The sequence below is a fragment of the Heloderma suspectum genome, chromosome 13 (assembly GCF_057233095.1).
Source record: "Heloderma suspectum isolate Gila_16-S chromosome 13, 16-S_ref, whole genome shotgun sequence".
Classification (NCBI taxonomy): Eukaryota; Metazoa; Chordata; class Lepidosauria; order Squamata; family Helodermatidae; genus Heloderma; species Heloderma suspectum.
In genome coordinates this window covers 18,428,799-18,451,265 of record NC_139470.1, presented here as the reverse complement: position 1 = coordinate 18,451,265, position 22,467 = coordinate 18,428,799, and the positions used below count along the sequence as shown (strand labels likewise).

Sequence of the window (22,467 nt, the reverse complement as noted above, 5' to 3'; positions counted from 1 at the left end):
GTGGCCTCAGGTGGCAGATGCTGAGAGGTGGCAGCAAAGTGTTGAAGGACAGAGCTGTGTGCCGCACAGCCTGCCCTGCACCCCAAAGATCATCTCCTGCCTTCAAGTATGGCAGAGGATGCTGTCCCACCACCAGTGTTGAAGAAAGGTTTAGTCTTGTCAGATTTTGTACATGGAATGGGAGGGAACGCCATCTTGTTCTTCGCCTCAGGCAGCAAAATATCTTGGGCCAGCCTTGGGGGCCCCCTCACCGGACCATTAAGCCCAGAGTCTAAAATTACTGGCAGCACCATTGCTCAAAAGCGGGCCTTCTGTGACACCAGCAGCAGCTGCTTCCTGCCTGCTTACATAGCAAATTTGTCATGAATCACCACCATCGTCATTCCTCCATCATTAACTCAGGCCTCACAACCAGATTCCCTAACTGGAATGATTCTGCCAAACCGCTCAGGCTCTGGCTGCGTCGGATCCCATCTGACACCTGCCCCAGAAGGATGACCCATTTTGTGTGCCTGGAAAGGATGCTCCAAGCCAGCCTGGTCCCCCAACCTGGTGTGCCCTCCGGGTGTTTATTTGGTTATTTATTGATTTGATTTGAACCCCGCCTTTCTACAAAGAAAAATGGCACTCAAGGCAGCTTACATTCATAAATAAAACTTGATTAAAATAAGAACAAAACAAACGCATTAAAACACAATTAAAAATAGAACTATAACAGAATAAAAACAGCATCCGACCTATGAGACCTGCTTACACGTCAAAGACCTGCTTGAATAAAAAGGTCTTTGCCTGCCAGCAGACAGAAAGCAGAAAGGGAGGAAACCCAGCCTCCCCTGAGAGGGAGTTCCGCAGCTTGGGAGCAGCCACCAAAAAGGCCCTCTTTCGCGTCGCCATCAAGCACGCCTCTGAATGTGGTAGTCTCGGAAGAAGGGCCTCTCTTGAAGTTCTTAAGAGCTGGGCAGGCTTATATGGGAGACGGCAGTCTGGTCTCAAGCCATATAGGGCTTTATAGGTCATAACCAACACTTTGAATACTGGCCAGAAACAGACTGGTAGTCAGTGGTGTTGTTGTAACAAGGGAGTCACATGCTCCCTGTAACCAGTCCCAGTTAATAGCCTGGCCACAGCATTCTAGACCAGCTGACTAGAATTCCCATCATATTGAGCTGGCATAGAATGGTCATGCTAGCTGGGGACAATGGGAGTTGTAGTCCAGCGCATCTGGAGGGCACCCAGCTGGAGGAGGCTTCTCTGAGCCTTTAACTTCTCAAGTGTCATGTGGCTGCACTTCTTTCCTTTCATTTATTGACTTCGCCAGACCAGGAGGTGGCACGGGGGTGGTATTGATTTATCACATTCCTGTACCCCCCCCCCCAATAGCCAGAGCTCTCTGGGTGGTTCAGAAAAATTAAAACTATAAAATACAACATGATAAAACATAATATCAGAAGTTAGAACAGAATGAAACCAAAGGCCAATGCAGGGGGACGGGCAGGGGGGGGAGAGTAAAAGCCAGGAACAGTGTAAAGATCTAAAAACACAATGACACATTTAAAAACAAAATCTGTTCACCTCTGAAATAAGAGTTTACTAATTTTTTTTTCCTTCAGCGTCTTTCTTTTTAATGTATGTGGATCTGTATTCTGCCATCGTTTACTTAAGGTGCAAATAAATAGTAACAGCCCATATCAGTGTCTGCTGATTTATGTGATGGTCATGTTAATCTGTCTGTTGGTTTCCTTTACCTTGAAAACATTGGGATTTGACACCACGCTCACTCTTCTATGTGCCATATTTTATGAGATATGGCATTTCAAAAATGGTGCCGTATGATTCCCTTGGAACTCCAGTGCATTGCGGGAATCTTTGGAGAAGTAGACTCAGTCAGGACAACGTACCTCATCCGCTGACATGGGTGTTCACAGGAAACCATTGCATTCGTTATACGGGGCCAGACTACAAGGGAAGTGCCCATTCAAAGCTGGAAGAAGTTTTTCAAACTCTTGAGAAGCTAATCTAATGTATGAGCAATGTAGGGAGAAAAAATTCCCTGTTCAAATAATTTTGAGGTTGTTTGCCACTATCATGAAGCTGGAAAGAAAATAGCAAACAGGTCTACTTGCAAGAATCAGAAGTCTTTTTGCACAAGACACTTAGGAACCCTTTTCCTTCTTCTGTTGTGGAACTAAAAAAAAACAAGGGCAGAGACCAAGTTTTTAAAAAAACAAACAAAAAAAAGTAACGTTCCAGTTGAAAATATTATTTCTCTCAATGAGCTTGAGTTACCACTGGCTTCTAGTTGCTTTATACTAGCTCTGAACAAGAAAGATTAATTCACTTAACTATTCTTCTTAGCTTAGCTTTGTGACATCACATGGAGACATCAGCCATTAAACAATGCTGAAAATTCTACATCACCCAGCTTCCAAGAACAAGGCATTCCCCAGATGACCACCAGCCATGGAACACACCTTAACTGGCTGAATACATATGTCGACCACGTGACCAAACTAATCCTAACGGCTGCCTGTAGCATCATGGACGATGCTGCCATCCTTAAAAAAAGAGGCTACGTCATGGGAGGAAATTTAGGAGAAGGGTCTTACGCGAAGGTGAAATCTGCCTTCTCTGAACGCTTGAAATTTGACGTCGCGGTAAAAATCATTGACCGGAAAAAAGCACCTCCGGACTTTCTAGAGAGGTTCCTTCCGAGAGAAATAGAAATCTTAGCCAAAGTGAATCACCGATCGATTATCAAAACCTATGAAATCTTTGAAACATCTGATGGTAAAGTTTACATTGTGATGGAGCTTGGCATCCAAGGAGACCTGCTAGAGTTCATCAAGACCAAAGGGGCAATGCCTGAAGACATCGCACGCAAGATGTTCCGTCAGTTATGTGCTGCTATTAAATATTGCCATGATGCTGACATCGTCCACCGGGACTTGAAATGTGAAAACCTCCTTCTGGACAAAGATTACCACATCAAGCTCTCAGACTTTGGCTTCTCCAAGCGCTTGTCTCGCGATGACGAAGGCAAAATTATCCTCAGCAAAACTTTCTGCGGTTCTGCTGCTTATGCAGCCCCTGAAGTGTTACAAGGCATCCCATACGAGCCCAAGGTTTACGACATGTGGAGTCTAGGGGTCATCCTGTACATAATGGTCTGTGGTTCCATGCCTTATGATGACTCGAACATTCGGAAAATGCTCAAGATGCAGAAAGAGCACCGGGTGCATTTCCCCAAGTCGAAAAACCTGACCATTGAATGCAAAGATCTGATCTACCGCATGCTCCAACCTGACGTGGCCCGGCGGCTCCGCATCGAAGAGGTTTTGAGTCACATATGGATGCAGCCTCCTAAAGCCAGGGCTTTATCGGTAATTTCCATCTCCAAAAATGGAGAGTGCTCCCGGACTGCGGGTGAGCAAAAGGCAGAGCCGAGGACAGAGGTGGAACCAAACCACAAAGCCGAGTCCAAATCAGTAGTGCCAACCCGGTTGGAAGCAGTAGAAGAACTTGAGGAAGTGACTGAAACAGAAAAACAAGATGACATTGACACAATTATAGCTCAGTTTGAAACAGACCTCTAGCACCAACAGGACTGAAGGACGCCCATCAACTCAAGCAGTAGGCAATAGTTGGTCTGAGTAACGCAGCGGACAAAGGTCTGGGTAGCAGGGTGGGGTACAGGTTAGATAAGAGGTGAATGGAGCAAACTATTGGAAAAGGAGAGAGAGTAAAATGGAAAAGAAAGGAAGGGCTTTCTTTAATAAGCACTTTTAAAAAGCAATTCTATTAAATATTTTCTAAATAGATCATTTTTTGCTCTGTCAGCTGCCTATGATGGCTCCCCATAGACTCAAGACATAGAGTGGTGTTTTAAACCAGGGGTGGGCAGAAGGTAGATCACCAGATGTTCCTGGCCAATGGGTCAGGAATGCTGGGAGTTGAAGTCCAAAATAGCTGGCGATCTACTTTCTGCCCACCCCTAGTTTAAACCACCTTGGAATTCCAGCTTAGGTGCCTTTGAAAACAACAGGCCTAAAATCTCAAAGCGAGGGGTGAGGCCTCATTACAGAGGGGAAGGCAGCTGCTAACAGAGTCTTAAAGTCCTCCCTGGAAGCCCTTTCATGACCCTATATGGACCTTACTTGACTCATCCCTAGGCAATCAGAGGATAATGGACATCTCCGTGTTCTGCCTCCATCCCACCCCACCAAACGTTTGAGATAATGGCCAATCCCAGCTTTTCAAAAGTGTTAGCTTCCTTAATATGACTCCTAGTGTAGAGCTCTCAACCAGAAAGAGGCCTTGATGGCCTTGTCCCTGAACTGGGAACATTACTGCCTACTGAGCTCCTTGAACTTGATCGGGTTATTTAGATGCGGGAGGTTTAGAGCTTGCTGAGTGACAGTTTCATCCACCCAGCCAGCACCTAACTGAAGTTCCATTTTCTCAGAGGGTGTTGTACACTGCAGGGGTCAGGAAACCTGTTGCCTTCCAGCTATTGTTGAATTCTAACTCCCATCATCCTCAACCAGCACGGCCAATGGCTGGGGAGATGGGAGCTATAGTCCCAACACATCTAGAAGGCACCAGGTTGGGGAAGCCTGTTGTGTACAAGAATGCTAAGAGTTTCCATTTCATCTCGTATTTTGGTTTGATAAACCAGATCTGTTCACAGAGCAGAACTACTGGCCATTTGCTATTGCTGCTTCCTAGAAATCATATAGCCAAAGATTCTTGGTTCTTATTGCTTCCTTCATTCCCAGCCCCCCGCCCTCACCACCACACACACACAGGGAGGATTTGAGTTTTCCTGATCCCCAGAAAGTTGGTTTCGCAGTACGTTGCCTGTTCAAGACATAACATTTTTCCTACCAAGGTCTCCAGGAGGAAATATTTGTTAAAAAAAATCCAACCCAAATTCAGAATGTGGAAACTCTTGGCTGGCTTTTTTGGCATTCCTCTGTGGCAATTTTTCACAGATATTTCCTCTGGTAAGAATAATAAGCTCATATGCCATTGCAACCTTCCCCAGCCTTGTGCACTGCAGATGCGTCAGACTACAACACCCATCATCCACAGCCAGCATGCTGGCCGGGATGGCGGGAGCCTTCGTCCAACGCATCTGGAAGGCAGCAGGCCTAGGAAGGCTGGCTTTCTGGAAATGCAGTTCCACTGATAGACCTCCAATATTTACCATTTGATGAGCTGGACATGATGAATCAACATGTTTAAGAGGAGAGAGGCTTGGAAACATTATATATTACCATGTAAGTCTTTTCCCTTCCTATCCTGTCCCGCCTCCCGAAACAAATGCATAACTGACAGATCAGAGAGATGCCTTCACCTTACTGTCTTTTAGTCTGTTGAATATGACAATATATGATAACTCATCCTTTTGCCTGTGTTTTTATTTGACGAGAATCAAGGCTTATTCTCACAACAAAGGGCAATGGTGACTTCAGTGTGCATTACCCTGAGTTACTAATCCTTGCTTCAGAGAGTCATAGGGTCCCATTATCACACTGGCCAGAGCCAAGTCAGGACATGCTTGCGGTGATCTGTGACCTCTAACTCTCCCTCCGAGCCTGGAAGCATTAACACACCATTCATTGATCGGATCACATGAGATCTGATCAATGACCAAGATCTGATCTTGGGAAAATGGGCATGACCAATTGGAGCCCTGAAAAGTCCTTCACAGTGCAATCAATGTCTTGTTGCAGGGCCTGCTTGTAATGTGGATAATGGCCAACTTCAGATGAATGCACCAGGGGGAAAATCACACAGCAGAATGTTATTTCTACTCTGTTTTGGGTAGGTAGAAAATTGTATTGTGTGCTTCAGTCACAAGAATGCTTGTTCTGTTACAGCTTTATCCCTTCCTGCTTCACCCCTCACAATATGCCTGGGCAGATGGGTGTTCTCCGCTTTAACACTCTATCCACTACACGCTGGATCCTGGCGCTCCATATGTGTGAACTGTGATGGTATTACATACTGAAGCTGGCCATTATCAACCTCACAAGCGGGCCCCACAACAAGACATTGCACTATGAAGAGCCGCTGTTCAGGGTTCCAGCTGGCCATGCCCACTCTCCCAAGACACCTCATTTCATCTCCACCTCACTTCTTCCCTTCCTCAGCTCGCCCCCAACAGAGCTTCAACGTGCTGTGGGCACTGAACATGCTTGGCTGTTGGTTTGTTTTTGGTGAAGGGTGCTATTTGCAGGGTTTTTTCCCTCTAGAGATTTGTCTACTTCTACAAAAAATGAGTGCTGTACAATCCATCAGGCCTCCCACTTTAAGAACATACAAAGAGCCCTGCTGGATCAGACCAAGGGTCCATTTTAGTCCAGCACTCTGTTCACCAGCGGTTGACCAGGAACCCACAAGCAGGGCATGAGTGCAACAGCACCCTCCCACCCATGCTCCCCATCAACTGGTGTACATAGGCTCACTGGTATTGGAGGTAGCACATAGCCATCAGGATTAGTAGCCATTGAGAGCCTTTTCCTCCAGGAATTTGTCTAACCCTTTTAAAGCCCTCCAAACTGGTGGCCATCACTACTTCCTGTGGTAGCATAGTTTAACTGCGCTGTGTGAAGATATACACTTTGAACCATCAAACTACTGGTGGTCAGGGGGAAGCAGCTGGGGCCAGGGGAAGGGGGTGTGGCCTTTGGGGGGGAACTCCAGGCAGGCTGAATGTGACTCTCAAGCTGGAGGTTCTGCACTCCTGGACTAAAGCATGACATAATCTGGATCCAACCCATATTATGTGGTTTTACAATGATGTTAAACACCACTCTGGATACTTTTAGCAGAGTGGGATATTCATAATAAAGCCAACCCCGCCAGCTTTCAGGGGATATCAAACATACCATCCCTAGCCAGGCTTTCTGTATGCCCAACCATGCATAATGTGCACCATGCCATTGAAAAGCCATTCCATGAATGAAAAACATAACCTGGAAACTAGCTCTGATGAAACGTATTCATCAGAATTCCCCCTCCAGTGATGTCTGAGCCATAAGCACACCCACTAATTCAAATGTGTGCCAGGTCTTTATTCAGAGACTCGTTGCATTCAATAAATAAAAACATCTCTACAGACAGAATTAGATGCACCCAAATGCAACCAATACTGTCCCCCCTTGGTAAAAACAAAATATCCAAAAGGAATTCGAATGGTTCGTGCTGCATATGCTGTTTTGGCTATAGTCTTCTTCCTTGTGTACCAGGTGCAACTGGCAGAGGATCACAAGAGGGAGTTTTCTGCTCAGCAAAGGCATAGTCTAGTCCTGTTCCTCCCGGCTGCTTGTTAAGTGATAGAGTACGGCAGGATTACAGGGCAGAAAGATCCTCAATCCGGGGAGCCCCTCTTGCTGCTGCTCGCCAATATGGTGCATCTTTCACCAGTAGCACCTGCATATTCAGCTATGCAGGGCCCTGAAAAAGGGAGAGAGCGTTCCTCAGAAAAAGTCAGAGGCCTTGCGTCTTTTAGGCAGCTGCAGCAGATTGTCTGTGATTGAGGCAGGGTCCTGAGTCACTGGTGTTTGAGAGAGTGTGCTGGGAGCTGGGGTGATTGTGGGCGTTTGTGGTCCACCTGCTGGCGTCTTGTAGCCCGGTGTTCCGAGGTGTGCAGGGGATGGGGTATAGCTGGCTCGCAGAGCTTTGTCAGTGAATTTGCTGGCAGTCCTGTTTACTAAGCGCTGCATGGCTGGAGACATCGCTGGGCTTAGTCCTTTAGGAGTAAGGCTGAAAGAAAAGACAAGTATTGCTTAATTTTGTTAAAAGAGTTCAGCTTTCCTGGTTGCTAGTCTGGGGACTAGCTGATATGAACGGTCATTTCAGATGCTGAAGATCTCATCAAAAGCCCCTAGACATAGGGCTGAACAGATCAGTGTATTCTTGGCCCATGTCAGTTTCACATGTGTTCATTTATAAATCTGTTCCATCCTGTCTCCACATTAATCTGTGACTTTAATAAAACACGCCTCCATGAACATGTATATTTAAATATGTATTTTGGGACACATTCTCACAAAATGCACATTTCTAAATTATTTTCTCTCAAAACACACATATGGAAATTATTTTACCCTAAATGATGAATTTTTGTGCGCATTTTGGTAGTGGATACAAGCCAGCTTCGTAAACCATGGTTTGAAGTTGATTTGTTTTTAAACTAACTGCCGTTAAGATGAATCTCAGTTTGCTGGGTTCGGATGATAAGGCAAGCTGTGATCAATCAAAAGTGAAAACTTCCAAACCCCTCCTCACAGTTGTGCAGGGGGGATGGGGGACGGGGGATCAGGTTCGTTAATATCTCACTAAACCATAGTTCAGCATGATATCCAAACGCAGCCAATGCAGGCCAGTGTTCACATGCTCAGGTGTGTCCTGTGCAAAAAAAAAAAATCTGCACTTTGGGCACGGAATATCTACCCTTTACCTTCACAATGTAGCCCCGCTTATCCCAAAGGGACATAAAGTTTGTATTCTTCCACAGGCTGGACAGAAGAAAAGAGGAAGCAAAACAGCCAACCACATCAAACATTTGTTTCTAAAATTTACTCCCAAATTCAGGTCAACCATTTTGGCTCTCCAAAATGCCACCTCTTCTCATTTTCACAAGGGAGCATCTGAGAACTTCCTCCTCTCCCAGCAACCAAGTTCAAAATGTCTCACCTAGCAAGGTTCTCTGTGACTCTTCTTAAAGCTTCCTGCTTCTTTGCTCGGTTTTTTGCAGCTGCCTCGTTGGCCATCTTAAGCCCCAACCTCTCTCTCCGTCCAGGCTCCAGGATCTGTGAAAGCAGCAGCCAGTCTGGTTACCAGTGCATTTTTGAGAGTGACCCCTCTGTACAATGCTTCAGTTCTCCCCCTTGCGCTTTTTGCTATGAAGGACGCTGGCTGAGGTGGAATGGAATGGATGATATCCATCTTGCCAAGCTGGCTTGAACTGAGGTCTGCCAAGAGCTGGCAAGGAAATTTAGCCTGCCTACGGAGACCTTGCTGTGTGGTGAATGTTATGACATCCTGAGGAACTGGGTCTTCAGTCAAGATGCGGGCAAAGACTTGTAAATGATGCCTGTCTTTCACGCTGCTTTGCTAAGATCAAAAGGAATAATTCTAGGGCATATTATTTTCAAACACTGACTCATCCTCAGATGTACAGGGCTTTTACTGAACTATCTGGAGGGGAGGTATCTGGCTGTATGCTAGTTGGAACAGCTTTGTGTTTATGTCTCTGGCCAGGTTGTGGACATAATGTGCTGTTTTATCTTTTCAGAACCAGAGGGGAAATTAATTTCATAAATAATCTCCCAGTGCCTGAGTCATTCACCTCAGGATATCACAGTGGAACTCCTGTGTGATGATTAACCTTTTATTAGTCACATGGTAACCCTGATCGCTTTGGCTGCACGGAAATTACACAACTGCTTTGTAAAGAATAAGTGTCTAGCTTACCTTGTTTCTTTTTTTTTTTTTCCTCTGTTTGATGGTGATTTTATTGTGATGCCCTACAGCTAAATACAAATAAACTTCTACCGCTATGAAAGCTGTTAAACATTTCCAGGACAACACCGTAGCTCTAGAATAGGAATGGACAACACGTGGGCTGCATACAGCCCCTGTCAAATTCAGCCACAGCAACAAAAAAAAAACCATCAAAAAATCGTCCATTTAGCGCCATGGGTCACTGAAAAGGTCAAATGTTCTAGAACGTGCATTCCAAACTGTTCAACAGTGCGATCCCAATCAGAGCAGTAAAAGTCAGGATGGTGTAGAGCAACCTTCCCAACATGATGGTGCCCATATTTTGGCAGACTCCAAATCCATTAGCCCTAGCCAGCTATGGCCAACAGCCAAACATGGTGGGAGTCGTAGTCCCAAACCATGGAGGGCACTAGGTTGGAAAAGACTGGGCTGGAATATTGGACTTCGAGGACGGAGACCTGGGTTCTAATCCCAGCTGGGAAACAAAGCTCGCTGGGTGATCCTGGGATAGTCACCATCTCTCAAGCTCAAAGCTGTGTGCCTTTGGTAGCTAGGGGACACGTATTTCCTCTTCACCTTTTACCCATCTACTGTGGCGAACACAGATATAGTGTGAGAACAGTAAGAGATTTCTAAGCTTGGAACTCAAATCATGCTGCAGGGGGTGATGGGATTTAAACAGTTAAAAGAAATCTAAGAGCTTCACATCAAGCACAAAGAGCTACACCACGGAAAAAATCACACACTTATCACAGAGCTAACTGCCTGAATTAAGTGCCTGCTATGGGATAAGAAGCACTGCCTCCCCTCTGCTGCTTACAGATAACGGCCCAGTCAGTTCTGGGCTTTAATCCAGCCCATACTGGGCAAACACAGCAGAGGTTTCAGATGCTAGAGCAGTAAACCGGCAATTTCCTGGACCAAACATGCTATTTTCACCCAAAGGTAGGGGTGTACGAAACCCCACTTACCTGCATCCACGGGGGGTCCGCCAGGGGGGAGGCGATCCGTTTCTGCCCCCCAGAATCTTCCCTGGCTGGCTCCACTCTGCAGCAAGTCCGCGGAGCCACCAGCCGGGGCCGTCCACCACAGCCTGACTTCTGGCCGCGGCCAGGTTGCACCCGCAAATGGTGTCCCGCATAGGGGACACCGTTTGTGTCCCTGCTTTGCCGTCATACGCTATGTAAGGATTTACGTAAATCTCTACGAAGCCTATCACGGCCAAAGGGAGGCACACAAATGGTGTCTGCTATGCAGGATCCCATTTGTGGCGGCAGCCCAGACGGCAGCCAGCAGCGGCCAGATCCAGACCCACCAGAGGCAGGTAGGATCCAGTCCACACAGATTTCGCGGGGGGCGGGGGATTGCTCTGTTCCACCACGGACTCCGGGGGCCCGGATTCCAAAGAATCCAGCCTCACTGGAGTCCGTGGCGGAATTCTCTGCCATTCCTAGTCAAAGGTGAGAGGGCTACAAACCTCTCTCTGCAGTCAGGCCATGCCCCATTTGCATCCTATATGATACCACGAGTCCCAGTTTCCTAATTTGGATTTTTACACTACCTTGAAAGCCGGTCCAGGAGTCCTGTCCACGTACGGTGTATCTGAACCTTCTAAACGCAAGGGGGTGCTTTCTATCTCGCCCCATGTCATAAGAGGGGAGTCATTCACACCTACGAAGAGAGTTTTGCAAATTAGTCTATACAAAACAGACAAGAGAGCTCTTCGCTTAAGCACTGTCACGTAGAGAGCTTGTGTAGTGTAGAGGTTAGAGTGATGAACTGGGACTTGGGAGATCTGGGTTCTAGTCCCCACTCGGCTCTGAAGCTCACGGGTAATTTTGGGCCATTTAGGCCAATCACTGACTCTCAGCCTAACCTACCTCACATGGCTGTTGTGAAAATAAAATGTGCAGAGGAAGACCATGTAAGCCACCTTACAAGAGGAAAAAAGGCAGAATATAAATGTAATTGGAAAGAAAGAAAGAAAGAAAGACAGACAGACAGACAGGACAGACAGGAAAGTGCTTGACTTGTGTGCGTAGAGGGGAGAGAAATGAAATCCAAAACCCTTAACCCCCAACGCCTCCTGATTTTAGCAAAATCATAGTTGGAAGGGAACTTAGAGGTCACCTAGTCCAACCCTGTGCTCAACGGCAGGATCTGCAACGCAGGACGCAGCTGCAGCATCCCTCACAAATGGCCATCCAGCATTGGCTTAAATACCTCCACAGCAAAGGACAGCCCACCACCTCCTGAGGCATCCCGTTCCACTGCACAGCAGCTCTTTCCATCGGGACATTTCCCCTAATGTTTACCACCACCAACACCCCCCCCCCCCAAATATAACCTTCTGAAAGCAGCTGTGAAGGGGTTCAGCACAACGGTAAAGGGGGCCTGGCTCCCTCTGCCTGCCCCTGTAATACCAGCACTGCTGCAGTGTCCCAAGTGCTCAAGGCTACAAGGAAGCTTACAGAAAAGCCTCTTGAACAAACATCAGTTTGGTGGGACCAAAAGCCCAAGCTTAGACCCACGTTATTAACATAGCAGATCATGATTCACTAGGTAAATATTTACTCCATAAGCCATCCTTTGGTGTGTGTCCCCGCCCCCTTGTTGTATTATCTCCGTTATCTGTAAATTTCATTTCTCAATTAAGATTCTTTTCATCTTGTATGCAGGTCCAGGGCTCAACACTTAGCCACATTTGCTAATGGAATATGCAGATCTACCTTGCTGAACTACAAACTAATCTACTCTTCTTACAACAGAATGTGCAGCTTGTCTTCTTACCAGGAGCAGGGGAGGGCGTGGCCACGAATCCATATCCATTAACCTTTGGAGATTCCTGGGGGATGAGCTCCTTCCCATCAGGACCTACTTTACCCTGCTTGTACTAGATTGAACAGAGAAGGATTATTGCTTAGCAACAATCACTTACATAGCATGTTAAAAAATCAGCTCAGCATTTCACCATAATTTTTGAACACGTGTTTCCAATCTTTCGATGCCTCTGAATAAGATCTGAAATGGCTCACCATTAAAAAAAAAACCCAGTTGAGAAGACTCAAAATCAGAGGCAAAACTGACTTGCCTTGGGCTTCTCTTTCCTGTTTAAAATGTGCTTAACAGATAGAGGGGTTTTAAGAAGCCTTGCTTTCCGCTTGTAAGACTAAAGATGCAATCCTATGCATGTTTAGACAGAAAAAAGCCCTACAACTTCCATCGTGCCCCAGCCAGCCATGCTGGGAGTTGCAGGCCTTTTTTCTGTCTAAACATGCACAGGATTGCACCCTGAATTATTTCATTTTTTTCCTGCATGCATTGTTTTATATTTGTATGATTGCTTTCATCCATTTGTAGATGCGGGCGGGCATGCATTTTTAAATTTAAAAACTGGATATGGAGAATGCCATTTCAGCACCAGTGTGCTTTACTCCCCACCTGAGCATTGAGGGCCGCAGCCTGCTGGAGCTGGGATTTGCTCACAGCTTGGCTGAATGGGTCCTTCAGGAAGCGGGTGTTTCTGTGGACAACTTCTCGCGGCTTTTTAAACATCTCCTCCTCATCGGGAACGCCTGGAAAGGGAATACGTTATCAGAGAGGAGGCTTGCTATTACATAGTTGTGACAGATGTTCGACAGAAATAGTTAGCAAGAGTATTCCTGCAATTCCATTTTCATGCCCCCTCTGATCTCACGCCACAGTGTAGACAGAGTGGAGAGATATTCCCCACCCCACCCATTTTTTCCCTTAATGCTAGAACTCAGGGAAACCCAGTGAACCTAACTGGCAGGAAATTGTCATTATCTAGCTGCAAGCAAACTTCCTGTCATACACTCATTGCTTACACTTTCAATTAACAACATCCGTTCCTGGCTAATCATGATGTCCAAACACAGAAACTCTGGGTTGTTTAGGGGTTGAGCAACCCAAAGTTAAGCCAACAACAACCCCAGGTTTCTGGATTTGGACGTCACGATAACAACCCAAGAACAGAACACTGAAATTGAAAGGGAAAGCTACAAACATACGGGAGGCAGCACACACATTTGTTGCTGCTCAGCCCCGACAACCCATGGTTTAAGAAACCCATGGGTTGTTGTTACATGTGAACTGCGGCCGCATTACCCAGTGGGCAGTAAATACAAATTATGCACAGACAAAATATTTAAGAAGGTACTGTAAGATGAACGCAGACATGGCAGGAGGTGTCGTGTATGTGTTCTTAGTGTGCTCAATCCATCTAGGTGTCTCCAGTTGCTGAGACACTTGCAACACCACTTTTCGCACCTGGTGGATAGTACATCAGGGAATTCTTAGCCTTATATTCCCAGGTCTCCACCCCAGCTTTCCCACTAGTCAGGGCCTGTTGTTCTTCTGCCGATGGAAGCGCCAGCTGCTCCTGATGTCGCTGAAACAGAATTTAAGAACCATCTTCAGTTCTAGGAACACACAAGCAAAGGTACAGAAAGTAAAGATGCAAGTTAAATGGACCTGCAACTTACCTGAGAGTACAGATTTTACATTTTTTGTTACAGAGAATAAAGATCCCCAATTATTTATGAATTATATTTATATCCCCCCTTTCTTCAGTAAAAAATCAAGGAGATGTACATAAAGTGCAAAGCAATTTAATCTAGGGCAGGAGTGGGCAGAAGATAGATCTCCAGATGTTTGGACTTCCAACTCCCAGCATTCCTGACCATTGGCTATGCTGGCGGGGGGTTATGGGAGTTGAAGTCCAAAACGTCTGGAGATCTACCCAGATCTAGGGGTCCCAGGCAGTCTCCCACCAGGCATTAAGCATGACCAGACCCAGACCTGTTCAGCTTCAGCAAAGTCGCTGCATATGCTTCAGGGCATAGCTCACAGATTAGCCTTTCAGAAGGGAATGCAATCCAAAAGTTCTCTTTCCAAAGGGAGAGATGTTAGGAAAATAATTTCTCCTCTTTGACCAACAGAAGACAAGTTTTCGACATGGAGCCACTTAACGAGATCAGAAACACAAGCTCCTTCTCCCACCTGGGCGAATTCCTCTTCAGCTTCGTAGAGCCATGAATGCCTAGCTTTCTCCTTCTCTTCAGCGACTTCCATGATCTGCTCAAATGAAGCATTATCCTCGCTAGTGTGTTTTGCCAAGAAGCTGTCCAGGCTGGGCAGAGCATCTTTGCTATCTTCTTCCTCCGTTTCTCCTGACGGCAAGAGGGATGCAGCTAAGGCACATAAAAAAAAGACAACATAGACACACTTCCAGCCTCAGTTCTTCAGAAGTGTGGATTCCCCACACTTTCAAACAAGGCACTGGGAATGGTGCCAGAAGCTATGACACATGAACTAGGTGACAAGCTTAGAAATCATAGATTCCTAGGGCTGGAAGGGGCCTGCAAGACCATTGAGTCCAACCCCCTGCTCAGTGCAGGAAGCCTGATTCCCAGGAGGTCTCCCATCCAAGTACTAACCAGGGCTGACCCTGCTTAGCTTCTGAGATCAGACAAGATCAGGCGCATCCAGCCCTTTGCTCGCTTTTGTTAGTGTCATCTCCCCAGGCCTACATGGGGCCTCAGGGCACAATTCTGGGAAGTCCCTTTAAAAAAACTGCATTTTTAAGAAACTGGTATGGCCTCATGGCTGCGAGTTCAAAATTGAAAATGGGTAAAAGTTTAAATATTTAAAAATATTGTCAACTCTAATTTATAGCCCACCCCATCCTGAAGGCTTGCAGTGGGTAACAATGGGCCGATTCAGATGTACCACCCAAGCCATGGCACGGCACCATGAGGTTTCAAAGAGCCTCAGGCCTCACTCATTCCCTCTTCCTCTTACATGTACTGCCTTCCTTCTTTGCCATTTCATCCAAAGCAACATGGAAATCATGATTTCCAGAACTGGAAGTCACAATCAGGCCTCAATTTCACAGTCAGGCTTTAACCTAGTTTGCGGGACAAGTGCAGATCAGTATGCAAGTTCAGATGAAATGACAAACCATGGCTTGCCTCAAACCTGGAGAGGAGAGAGGGAGGGAATTGCTTCAAATGAGGGGAGAGGAAGGGGGAAGCACACAAGCCTGAGGCTCCTCAGAAGCTCTGCTCATAACACCAACCTATGATTTGAGGCTAGTATCAGAACCAGCCCACATACACATTAACATGAAAGAAAAACCATACAAATAAAACTATATTCAGCTCTTATGCTGCTTCTAGAAGATGCTCAAACTGAAGGATCAGCATGTCTCCAAGAGAAGCATATGCTACAACTGAAAGTACTTTCCCTACATGACTTTGCCATCCTGACTGCTAAGCCTAAAATAACAAGATTGTTCAAAGGCTGACTTCCCTTCTCCCTATTCCCACACCGTTCTTGTTCTCTCCGCTTCCTCGTTACAAACCGGGGGGAGGGGGGAGTGGAATAAGCTGCTTTGGGCAGTGATGGAGTTACAGGAGAAGAATACTGCAAAGTGCAAACATGGCCAGATGTATTGGGATACCTGCCAACCATGTTATGATATATGAAATTATGGAAGTTATTTGTAACTACAATAGAGGCTCACGTTATTTCTGATTTGGTCCTCCAGCCTGAATTCATGTTCAACCTCCTCTCTGTGAAGCCATCATGATTCATTCCTGTGTATTAACTATGTAGGAAAGGGTAGCTATGAAGGTACTTTGAAGTAATGCTCTAAAGGTCTCAGTCAGAGTTCTTTCCCAACCCAGCTACCCAAGATCCTTTTAACCAGAGATACTAGCATCTAAACCTGGGGCCTTCTGTGTGCAGGGCACATACTCTGTCCCTCAGCTATAGTTCCTCCCGTAAGTTTCTCAGTACCAAACACAAATGGCAACATTTTGAACAACTGGGGAAAAAATGGCATTTCTCACCTTCTTCTCGGGTTTTCACTGTGAGCTTGGGTTTATTCAATACAGAGGGGTCGCCAGGATGAACCTCAGGTGTTTCAAATGTTGCTGGAGTAACATCTATTCAAAAGGGTAAAAAAGGGCAGATTTACCAAGCTCAGAAAACCATTGTTCAGAAAGCCAGTGAGATTTTGGACTTGGGCTCACATTCAAATCCCCACTGAGCAACCTTGGGGAGGTCATCATCTCTCAGACAAATCTACTAGCTGCAGTTGTTGCGAGGATAAAAGTGGGTGGGGATCATATATGCTGCCTTAAGCTCCCTGGAGAAAGAGCAAGATGCAATATATAGATAATACAATGCCATACATAAATCAAGACTGGGGAACATCTGAGAGTCAAGAAGGCCGCATTGCCCTCCTACCCTGGAACCCACAAGGGGCCGGATCCCACTCCAAGCGCCAAAATTGCCACGGTGACAGCAGCAAAAAACTGGATGATTCTGCAAGCAAACAAGGCATGCAGTGAACGTGCACCTTGTTTGCAAGCAGAATTGCACCCTCAGAAAGCTTAATGTGCCAGGAACGGCATTAGAAGCAAGAATTGGTGCCTTATATAAAATTCTCTAGCAGGTATTATCTTCTGAGTCGTAAACACCCCCCTCCCCCGCATCATGCAGCATCTTCAGAACTCTGCAATAAAGCTCAATACCAATGGCCCAAGCGCCAAAACAAATTCTTACATGGCGCAGGGGTGTCTTTGGAAGATCTGCCCAAGGAAGAGCCAAATTTGATGGCTATTTGTCTCATTTTCTCCAAGTCACCACTTTCTTCAGCCTCTACATAGTCCTTCTGAGCACGCAGCTTCTCAACATCAGGGAAAAAATCCCTCTGGATGATTTTCTCCAGACTCTGCAAGACACGAATTTACAGTAACTGTTCCTGATACAATTTTATTTGGGGGGGGGGGGGTGAGATAGATTTAAAGCAATAGGACAATGCAATTTTGTGGATTCTGAGAAAAGGACTTAACTGCAACAGTTTGTTAACCCAGGCCTGTCAACCCTTCAACTTGTGTGCTCTATGTGGCACATCAGAGATGCATTACATCTTACAGCAAACAAGGGGGGGGGAGGCTCAGGCCTGGAGGCCAAGTCTGGCTCCCAATCCAGCCCTCTGGCATTCCACAGATGATCACGCTCCCTTTCTCTGGCCCCACTCACTTTCTCCTGACCACTAATCATTTAGCGGTCAATTTTTCCTCCCATTCAAAAAGGCTGAAAAGCCTCTTCTAAGGCTTAGTTACTGCAGTTAAGAGCTTTAATGTGTTGGGGGTGTGGTGTGGTTGCATTTTTGGCCTCACCCCTTTTGCCTTCAACCCTGCCTGTCCCTGGACTGCGGCCCCCAAAAGCTTCTCCAAAATGGAATCCAGCCCTTGAGGATGAAAGTGTTTCCCCACCCCCCTCTTACAAGGTATTCAAGCACCTTATTTGGTAGCCCAAACAGCTTTTATCCAGGATGCTCTTGCCCCAACCTTCAGTCTACATAAATCTCATTGACATGTCACATTGTATAAGAACACTGGAAGCTTCCCTATATGTCCACCTAGCCCAGTACTGCCAACTCTGACGATCAGCAACTCTCCAGGGTCTTGGGCTGAGCATGGTCTTTCCCTTCACCAACTACCTGATCCTGATTGAACCTGGGATCTTCTGTATGCAAAGCAGGTGCCCTACCACTGAGCTGTGGTCCCTCCCTGAACGCATCACAAAAGTGGTTCTCTGGCTTTTGGGACTCCAGGACTTACTCTACCTTCCCATCCCCACAACCTCTCTCTCTGTCAAGCACACAGACTCCTCAAGAGCGCTGGGTGTGTGCAGCCCACCAGTACAGCAATCTAGAGACTGGGGGCTCTACTCCAACTTTGGCATGAGAAGAGGACTAGAACAAAGCATCTTGTGTTCCACCCACACACCTTGGAGCCTGCCAGCCAGACCGGTTAGATGCTGCTGAGGCAGGAAGATCCCATATGCACCCTGCCTCTCTGCAGGTTCCATGGTTAACACAGCCATTTTGAAAGGATTTCTGGAGGGATAGCTACATTAGACCCTCGCGGCCAACACAGCAAAGAACCTTGCGACACCTTAAAAGCTAGAAAACTTATTACGACATAAGCAACTTTGTTGTTGACAAAATCATCAACACAGCCCTGTGTGTATCTACTCAGAAGTAATTCTCACTGATGTCAGGGAGGCTTACTCCCAGTTGAGCATAGCAAGGGAGAGGAATTGAGTTGCAGCGAGGGGCAGATGCCCGCGCCCCCCCAGCCCTCAATGGTCAGAAATAACACCCCCTCCCCAAGCTCCTGGTAGACTCCTGGGGGTGGGTCTCCGGCAGGGCCCACAGAAGAAGCCAAAGCCTCCGCAGACCTGATGGGAACATCAGTGGGCTGGATTAGGCCTCCAGCCAAAGGCTCTCCTCCACTAAAGTACTTGCTGGGAGGGGAGGGTCTCCAGGCTGCCCTCCCTTCTTGTAACTCAGTGTCCCCCAGCACCCCGCCCACGGTCTAAGAACCACAGCTGTTGTGAGGATAAAATTGGGGTGGGACGGGGGGGGGGGGTATGTACACTGCCTTATGTTGGCTGGAGAGCAGGAGGGATATTATTGCTCATATACTGCCTTCGAATGGTCGTTATTCTCACGCTTCATTGCGTGATCCTTTTGACAGCCCTGCAAGGCAGGCAGTATCACCCCTACGCTACAAATGTGAAGGCTGCGGTGGAAAGAGGCTGGCTTGACTAAGGTCACCTGGTGCTTTTGGGGGTAGGGGAGAAAGGAGAACCGGCATTGCTCCCTGAAACAAAGATCACACACATCGCATTAATAAAATACCGTCCCCAGGCCACCACCCTCAGCTCAAGAGGTGCTTACTGGGTTTCTTGCCTAAACACTCCCAATTGTGTCCTCACAACAACCCTGTGAGGTAGACTGCGGGAGGAGGAGAGAGCGACTGGCTCAGCCACCTGACAGCCGAGGGGGGATTCGAACCCGGGTCTCCCCAGGCCTAGTTAGACACTCCAGCCACGTCGCCGCCATGCGGGATCCCTAGCGGACCACAAGCCCACCCCCTGGCCCGGCCCGGCCCGGCCTTCCCTCGTCCACTCGCCTGGATGTAGCTGTCCTCGTCCAGGACCCTCTTGCGGCTCTTGGGGGCCTCCTGGGCCGCCTCCTTCACCACGGCCACAGCGCGCGCCTCGGCCTGGACAGGCACCAGCGCCCTGGCCGAGGCGGCAGAGCCCACCACGGGCCCGGGCTGCTCCATCTCCCGCTAGGCCCAGAAATCCCCGGTCGCCCCTAGCAACGGGGCAGAGGGGCCTTCGCCGGACGCACGGCCTCGGCGACGGCGCGCTCGCACTTCCGGAAACAACGACGGCGACGCCCGGAAGTTGGCCGCCAGCTCCCGCCCTCTTTCTCTCCCAGCGTGCCCCACGCAAGGGGCGCGCGCAACGCCTGACGGGATTTGTAGTCTTGGCGTGGAGTCAGGGAACGCCCTTTCCCTACCGCCGCCGCCATATCGCGGGGATTACGTCACGCAAGCCGCGCCATAGAGTTAGATCAAAGTAAGGGCGGCACAAACGCGCGATAAGTTCCGGTTATGTTTGGACCATCTGTACGAGGGCCAAGAAGCAACAGGAAGAACCGGACATGGAACAACCGAGTGGTTCAAAATTGGGAAAGGAGTACGACAAGGCTGCATATTGTCACCCTGCTTATTTAACTTATATGCAGAGTACATCATGAGAAATGCCGGGTTGAATGAATCAGAGGTCGGAATTAAGATTGCTGGGAGAATTATCAACAACCTCCGATATGCAGACGATACCACCCTAATGGCAGAAAGCGAAGAGGATCTCAAGAGCCTCTTGTTGAGGGTGAAAGAGGAGAGTGCAAAAGCTGGTTTGAAACTCAACATTAACAAAACTGAGATCATGGCATCTGGCCCCATCACTTCCTGGCATATAGAAGGGGAAGAAATGGAAGCAGTGACAGATTTTACTTTCTTGGGTTCCAAGATCACCGCAGACGGTGACTGTAGCCATGAAACTAAAAGACGATTGCTCCTTGGGAGGAAAGCTATGACACACCTAGACAGCATAGTAAGAAGCAGAGACATCACCTTGCCGACAAAGGTCTGCATAATCAAAGCTATGGTTTTCCCAGTAGTAACGTATGGCTGTGAGAGCTGGACTATAAGGAAGGCTGAGCGCCGAAGAATTGATGCTTTCGAACTGTGGTGCTGGAGAAGACTCTTACGAGTCCCCTGGACTGCAAGGAGGTCAAATCAGCCCATCCTAAAGGAAATCAGCCCTGACTGCTCATTGGAAGGACAGATCCTGAAGCTGAAGCTCAAATATTTTGGCCACCTAATGCGAAGAGAAAACTCCCTGGAAAAGACCCTGATGCTGGGAAAGACTGAAGGCAAAAGGAGAAAGGGACAGCAGAGGATGAGATGGCTAGATAGCATCACCGATGCAACGAATATGGACTTGAGCACGCTCCGGGAGAGAGCGCAGGACAGGAAGGCCTGGCGTGCTATGGTCCATGGGGTCACGAAGAGTCGGACACGACTGAACAACAACAACAAAGATTGCCGGGAGAATAATCAACAACCTCAGATATGCAGATGATACCACCCTAATGGCAGAAAGCAAAGAGGATCTAAACAGCCTCTTGCTGAGGGTGAAAGTGGAGAGTTCAAAAGCTGGCTTGAAACTCAACATTAAAAAAAACTAAGATCATGGCACCTGGCCCCATCACTTCCTGCCATATAGAAGGGGAAGAAATGGAAGCAGTGACAGATGTTATTTTCTTGGGCTCCAAGATCACCGCAGACGGTGACTGTAGCCATGAAATTAAAAGACGCTTGCTCCTTGGAGGAAAGCTATGGCCAACCTAGACAGCATAGCAAGAAGCAGAGACATCGCCTTGCCGACAAAGATTCGTATAATCGAAGCTATGGTTTTCCCAGTAGTAACGTATGGCTGTGAGAGCTGGACGATAAGGAAGGCTGAGCGCGGAAGAATCGATGCTTTCGAACTGTGGTGCTGGAGAAGACTCTTACGAGTCCCCTGGACTGCAAGGAGGTCAAATCAGTCCATCCTAAAGGAAATCAACCCTGAGTGCTCATTGGAAAGACAGATCCTGAAGCTGAAGCTGAAATATTTTGGCCACCTAATGCGAAGAGAAAACTCCCTGGAAAAGACCCTGATGCTGGGAAAGACTGAAGGCGAAAGGAGAAGGGGACGGCAGAGGATGAGATGGCTAGATAGCATCACCGATGCAACGAATATGGACTTGAGCACGCTCCAGGAGAGAGCGGAGGACAGGAAGGCCTGGCGTGCTATGGTCCATGGGGTCACGAAGAGTCGGACACAACTGAACAAGAACAATGTTTGGACCCTCCATGAGAGTGGCAAGGATTTATTCACAGTGGAGGCTGGTGACTCTGATTTCAGTGGGGCTCTGAATCCGCTCTGAGTTTGGGTCAGAACCACCCAGAACTTTAAAGGAGCTATCCAAGGCCCTGAACCTATTTTGGGGGTAGGGTCCAGCACCTTGAATAGCTCCCTTAGAGTTCTGGCTGGTTCTAACCTGAACCCAGAGCGGATTTAAAGCCCCACTGACATAGGAGCCTCCATTGCTGTATATACATGAACGTTGGTTGCTTTTGGGGCGATAGAGGTGGAAGCAATTAAATTAGACCCACCTGGACTACACTGCAGCCTTGTTGCAAACGCCTCTTTCATTCTGAGCACCAGGATCTCCCCACCCAGTCTGAAATCCTGCCTATTTTGGACCAACTCCCAGCATTCCTGACCATTGGCCATGCTGGCAGGGGCTTCTGGGAGTCAGTCCAAAACATCTGGAGATCTACTTTCTGCCCACCCCTGCACTAGATGACATTGCAGGGTTGTTGTAAGCCACTCACACCCTTTTTTTGCATTGGACATTTGTATTGTGGATATTGCAAGTTGACTACGTTGCAGGGTTCTGGTAAGCAACCCTTTCTTCACATCCCTCCCCAACCCTGCAATATGGTGGTA

At 47.5% G+C, this 22,467-nt stretch overlaps 2 protein-coding genes across 2 annotated transcripts; one reads left to right on the top strand and one right to left on the bottom strand.

Moving 5' to 3' along the window:
• The first annotated feature begins 2,537 nt into the window (after positions 1 to 2,537).
• On the top strand, positions 2,538 to 3,593 carry LOC146336121 (testis-specific serine/threonine-protein kinase 1-like). Its single transcript, XM_084820369.1, has one exon. It carries the CDS (start codon positions 2,538 to 2,540, stop codon positions 3,591 to 3,593), a length of 1,056 nt encoding a protein of 351 aa, XP_084676495.1.
• A 3,465-nt stretch (positions 3,594 to 7,058) lies between these two features.
• On the bottom strand, positions 7,059 to 19,788 carry ESS2 (ess-2 spliceosome associated protein). The gene is made up of 10 exons (XM_084820368.1): positions 19,530 to 19,788; positions 17,107 to 17,275; positions 16,389 to 16,484; positions 14,536 to 14,726; positions 13,804 to 13,924; positions 12,955 to 13,088; positions 12,304 to 12,406; positions 11,075 to 11,184; positions 8,704 to 8,819; positions 7,059 to 7,770 (listed from the first exon to the last, which is right to left on the bottom strand). The coding sequence occupies exons 1-10, from the start codon at positions 19,683 to 19,685 to the stop codon at positions 7,485 to 7,487; spliced, it is 1,482 nt and encodes a 493-aa protein (XP_084676494.1). The 5' UTR covers positions 19,686 to 19,788; the 3' UTR covers positions 7,059 to 7,484.
• Positions 19,789 to 22,467: the final 2,679 nt, after the last annotated feature.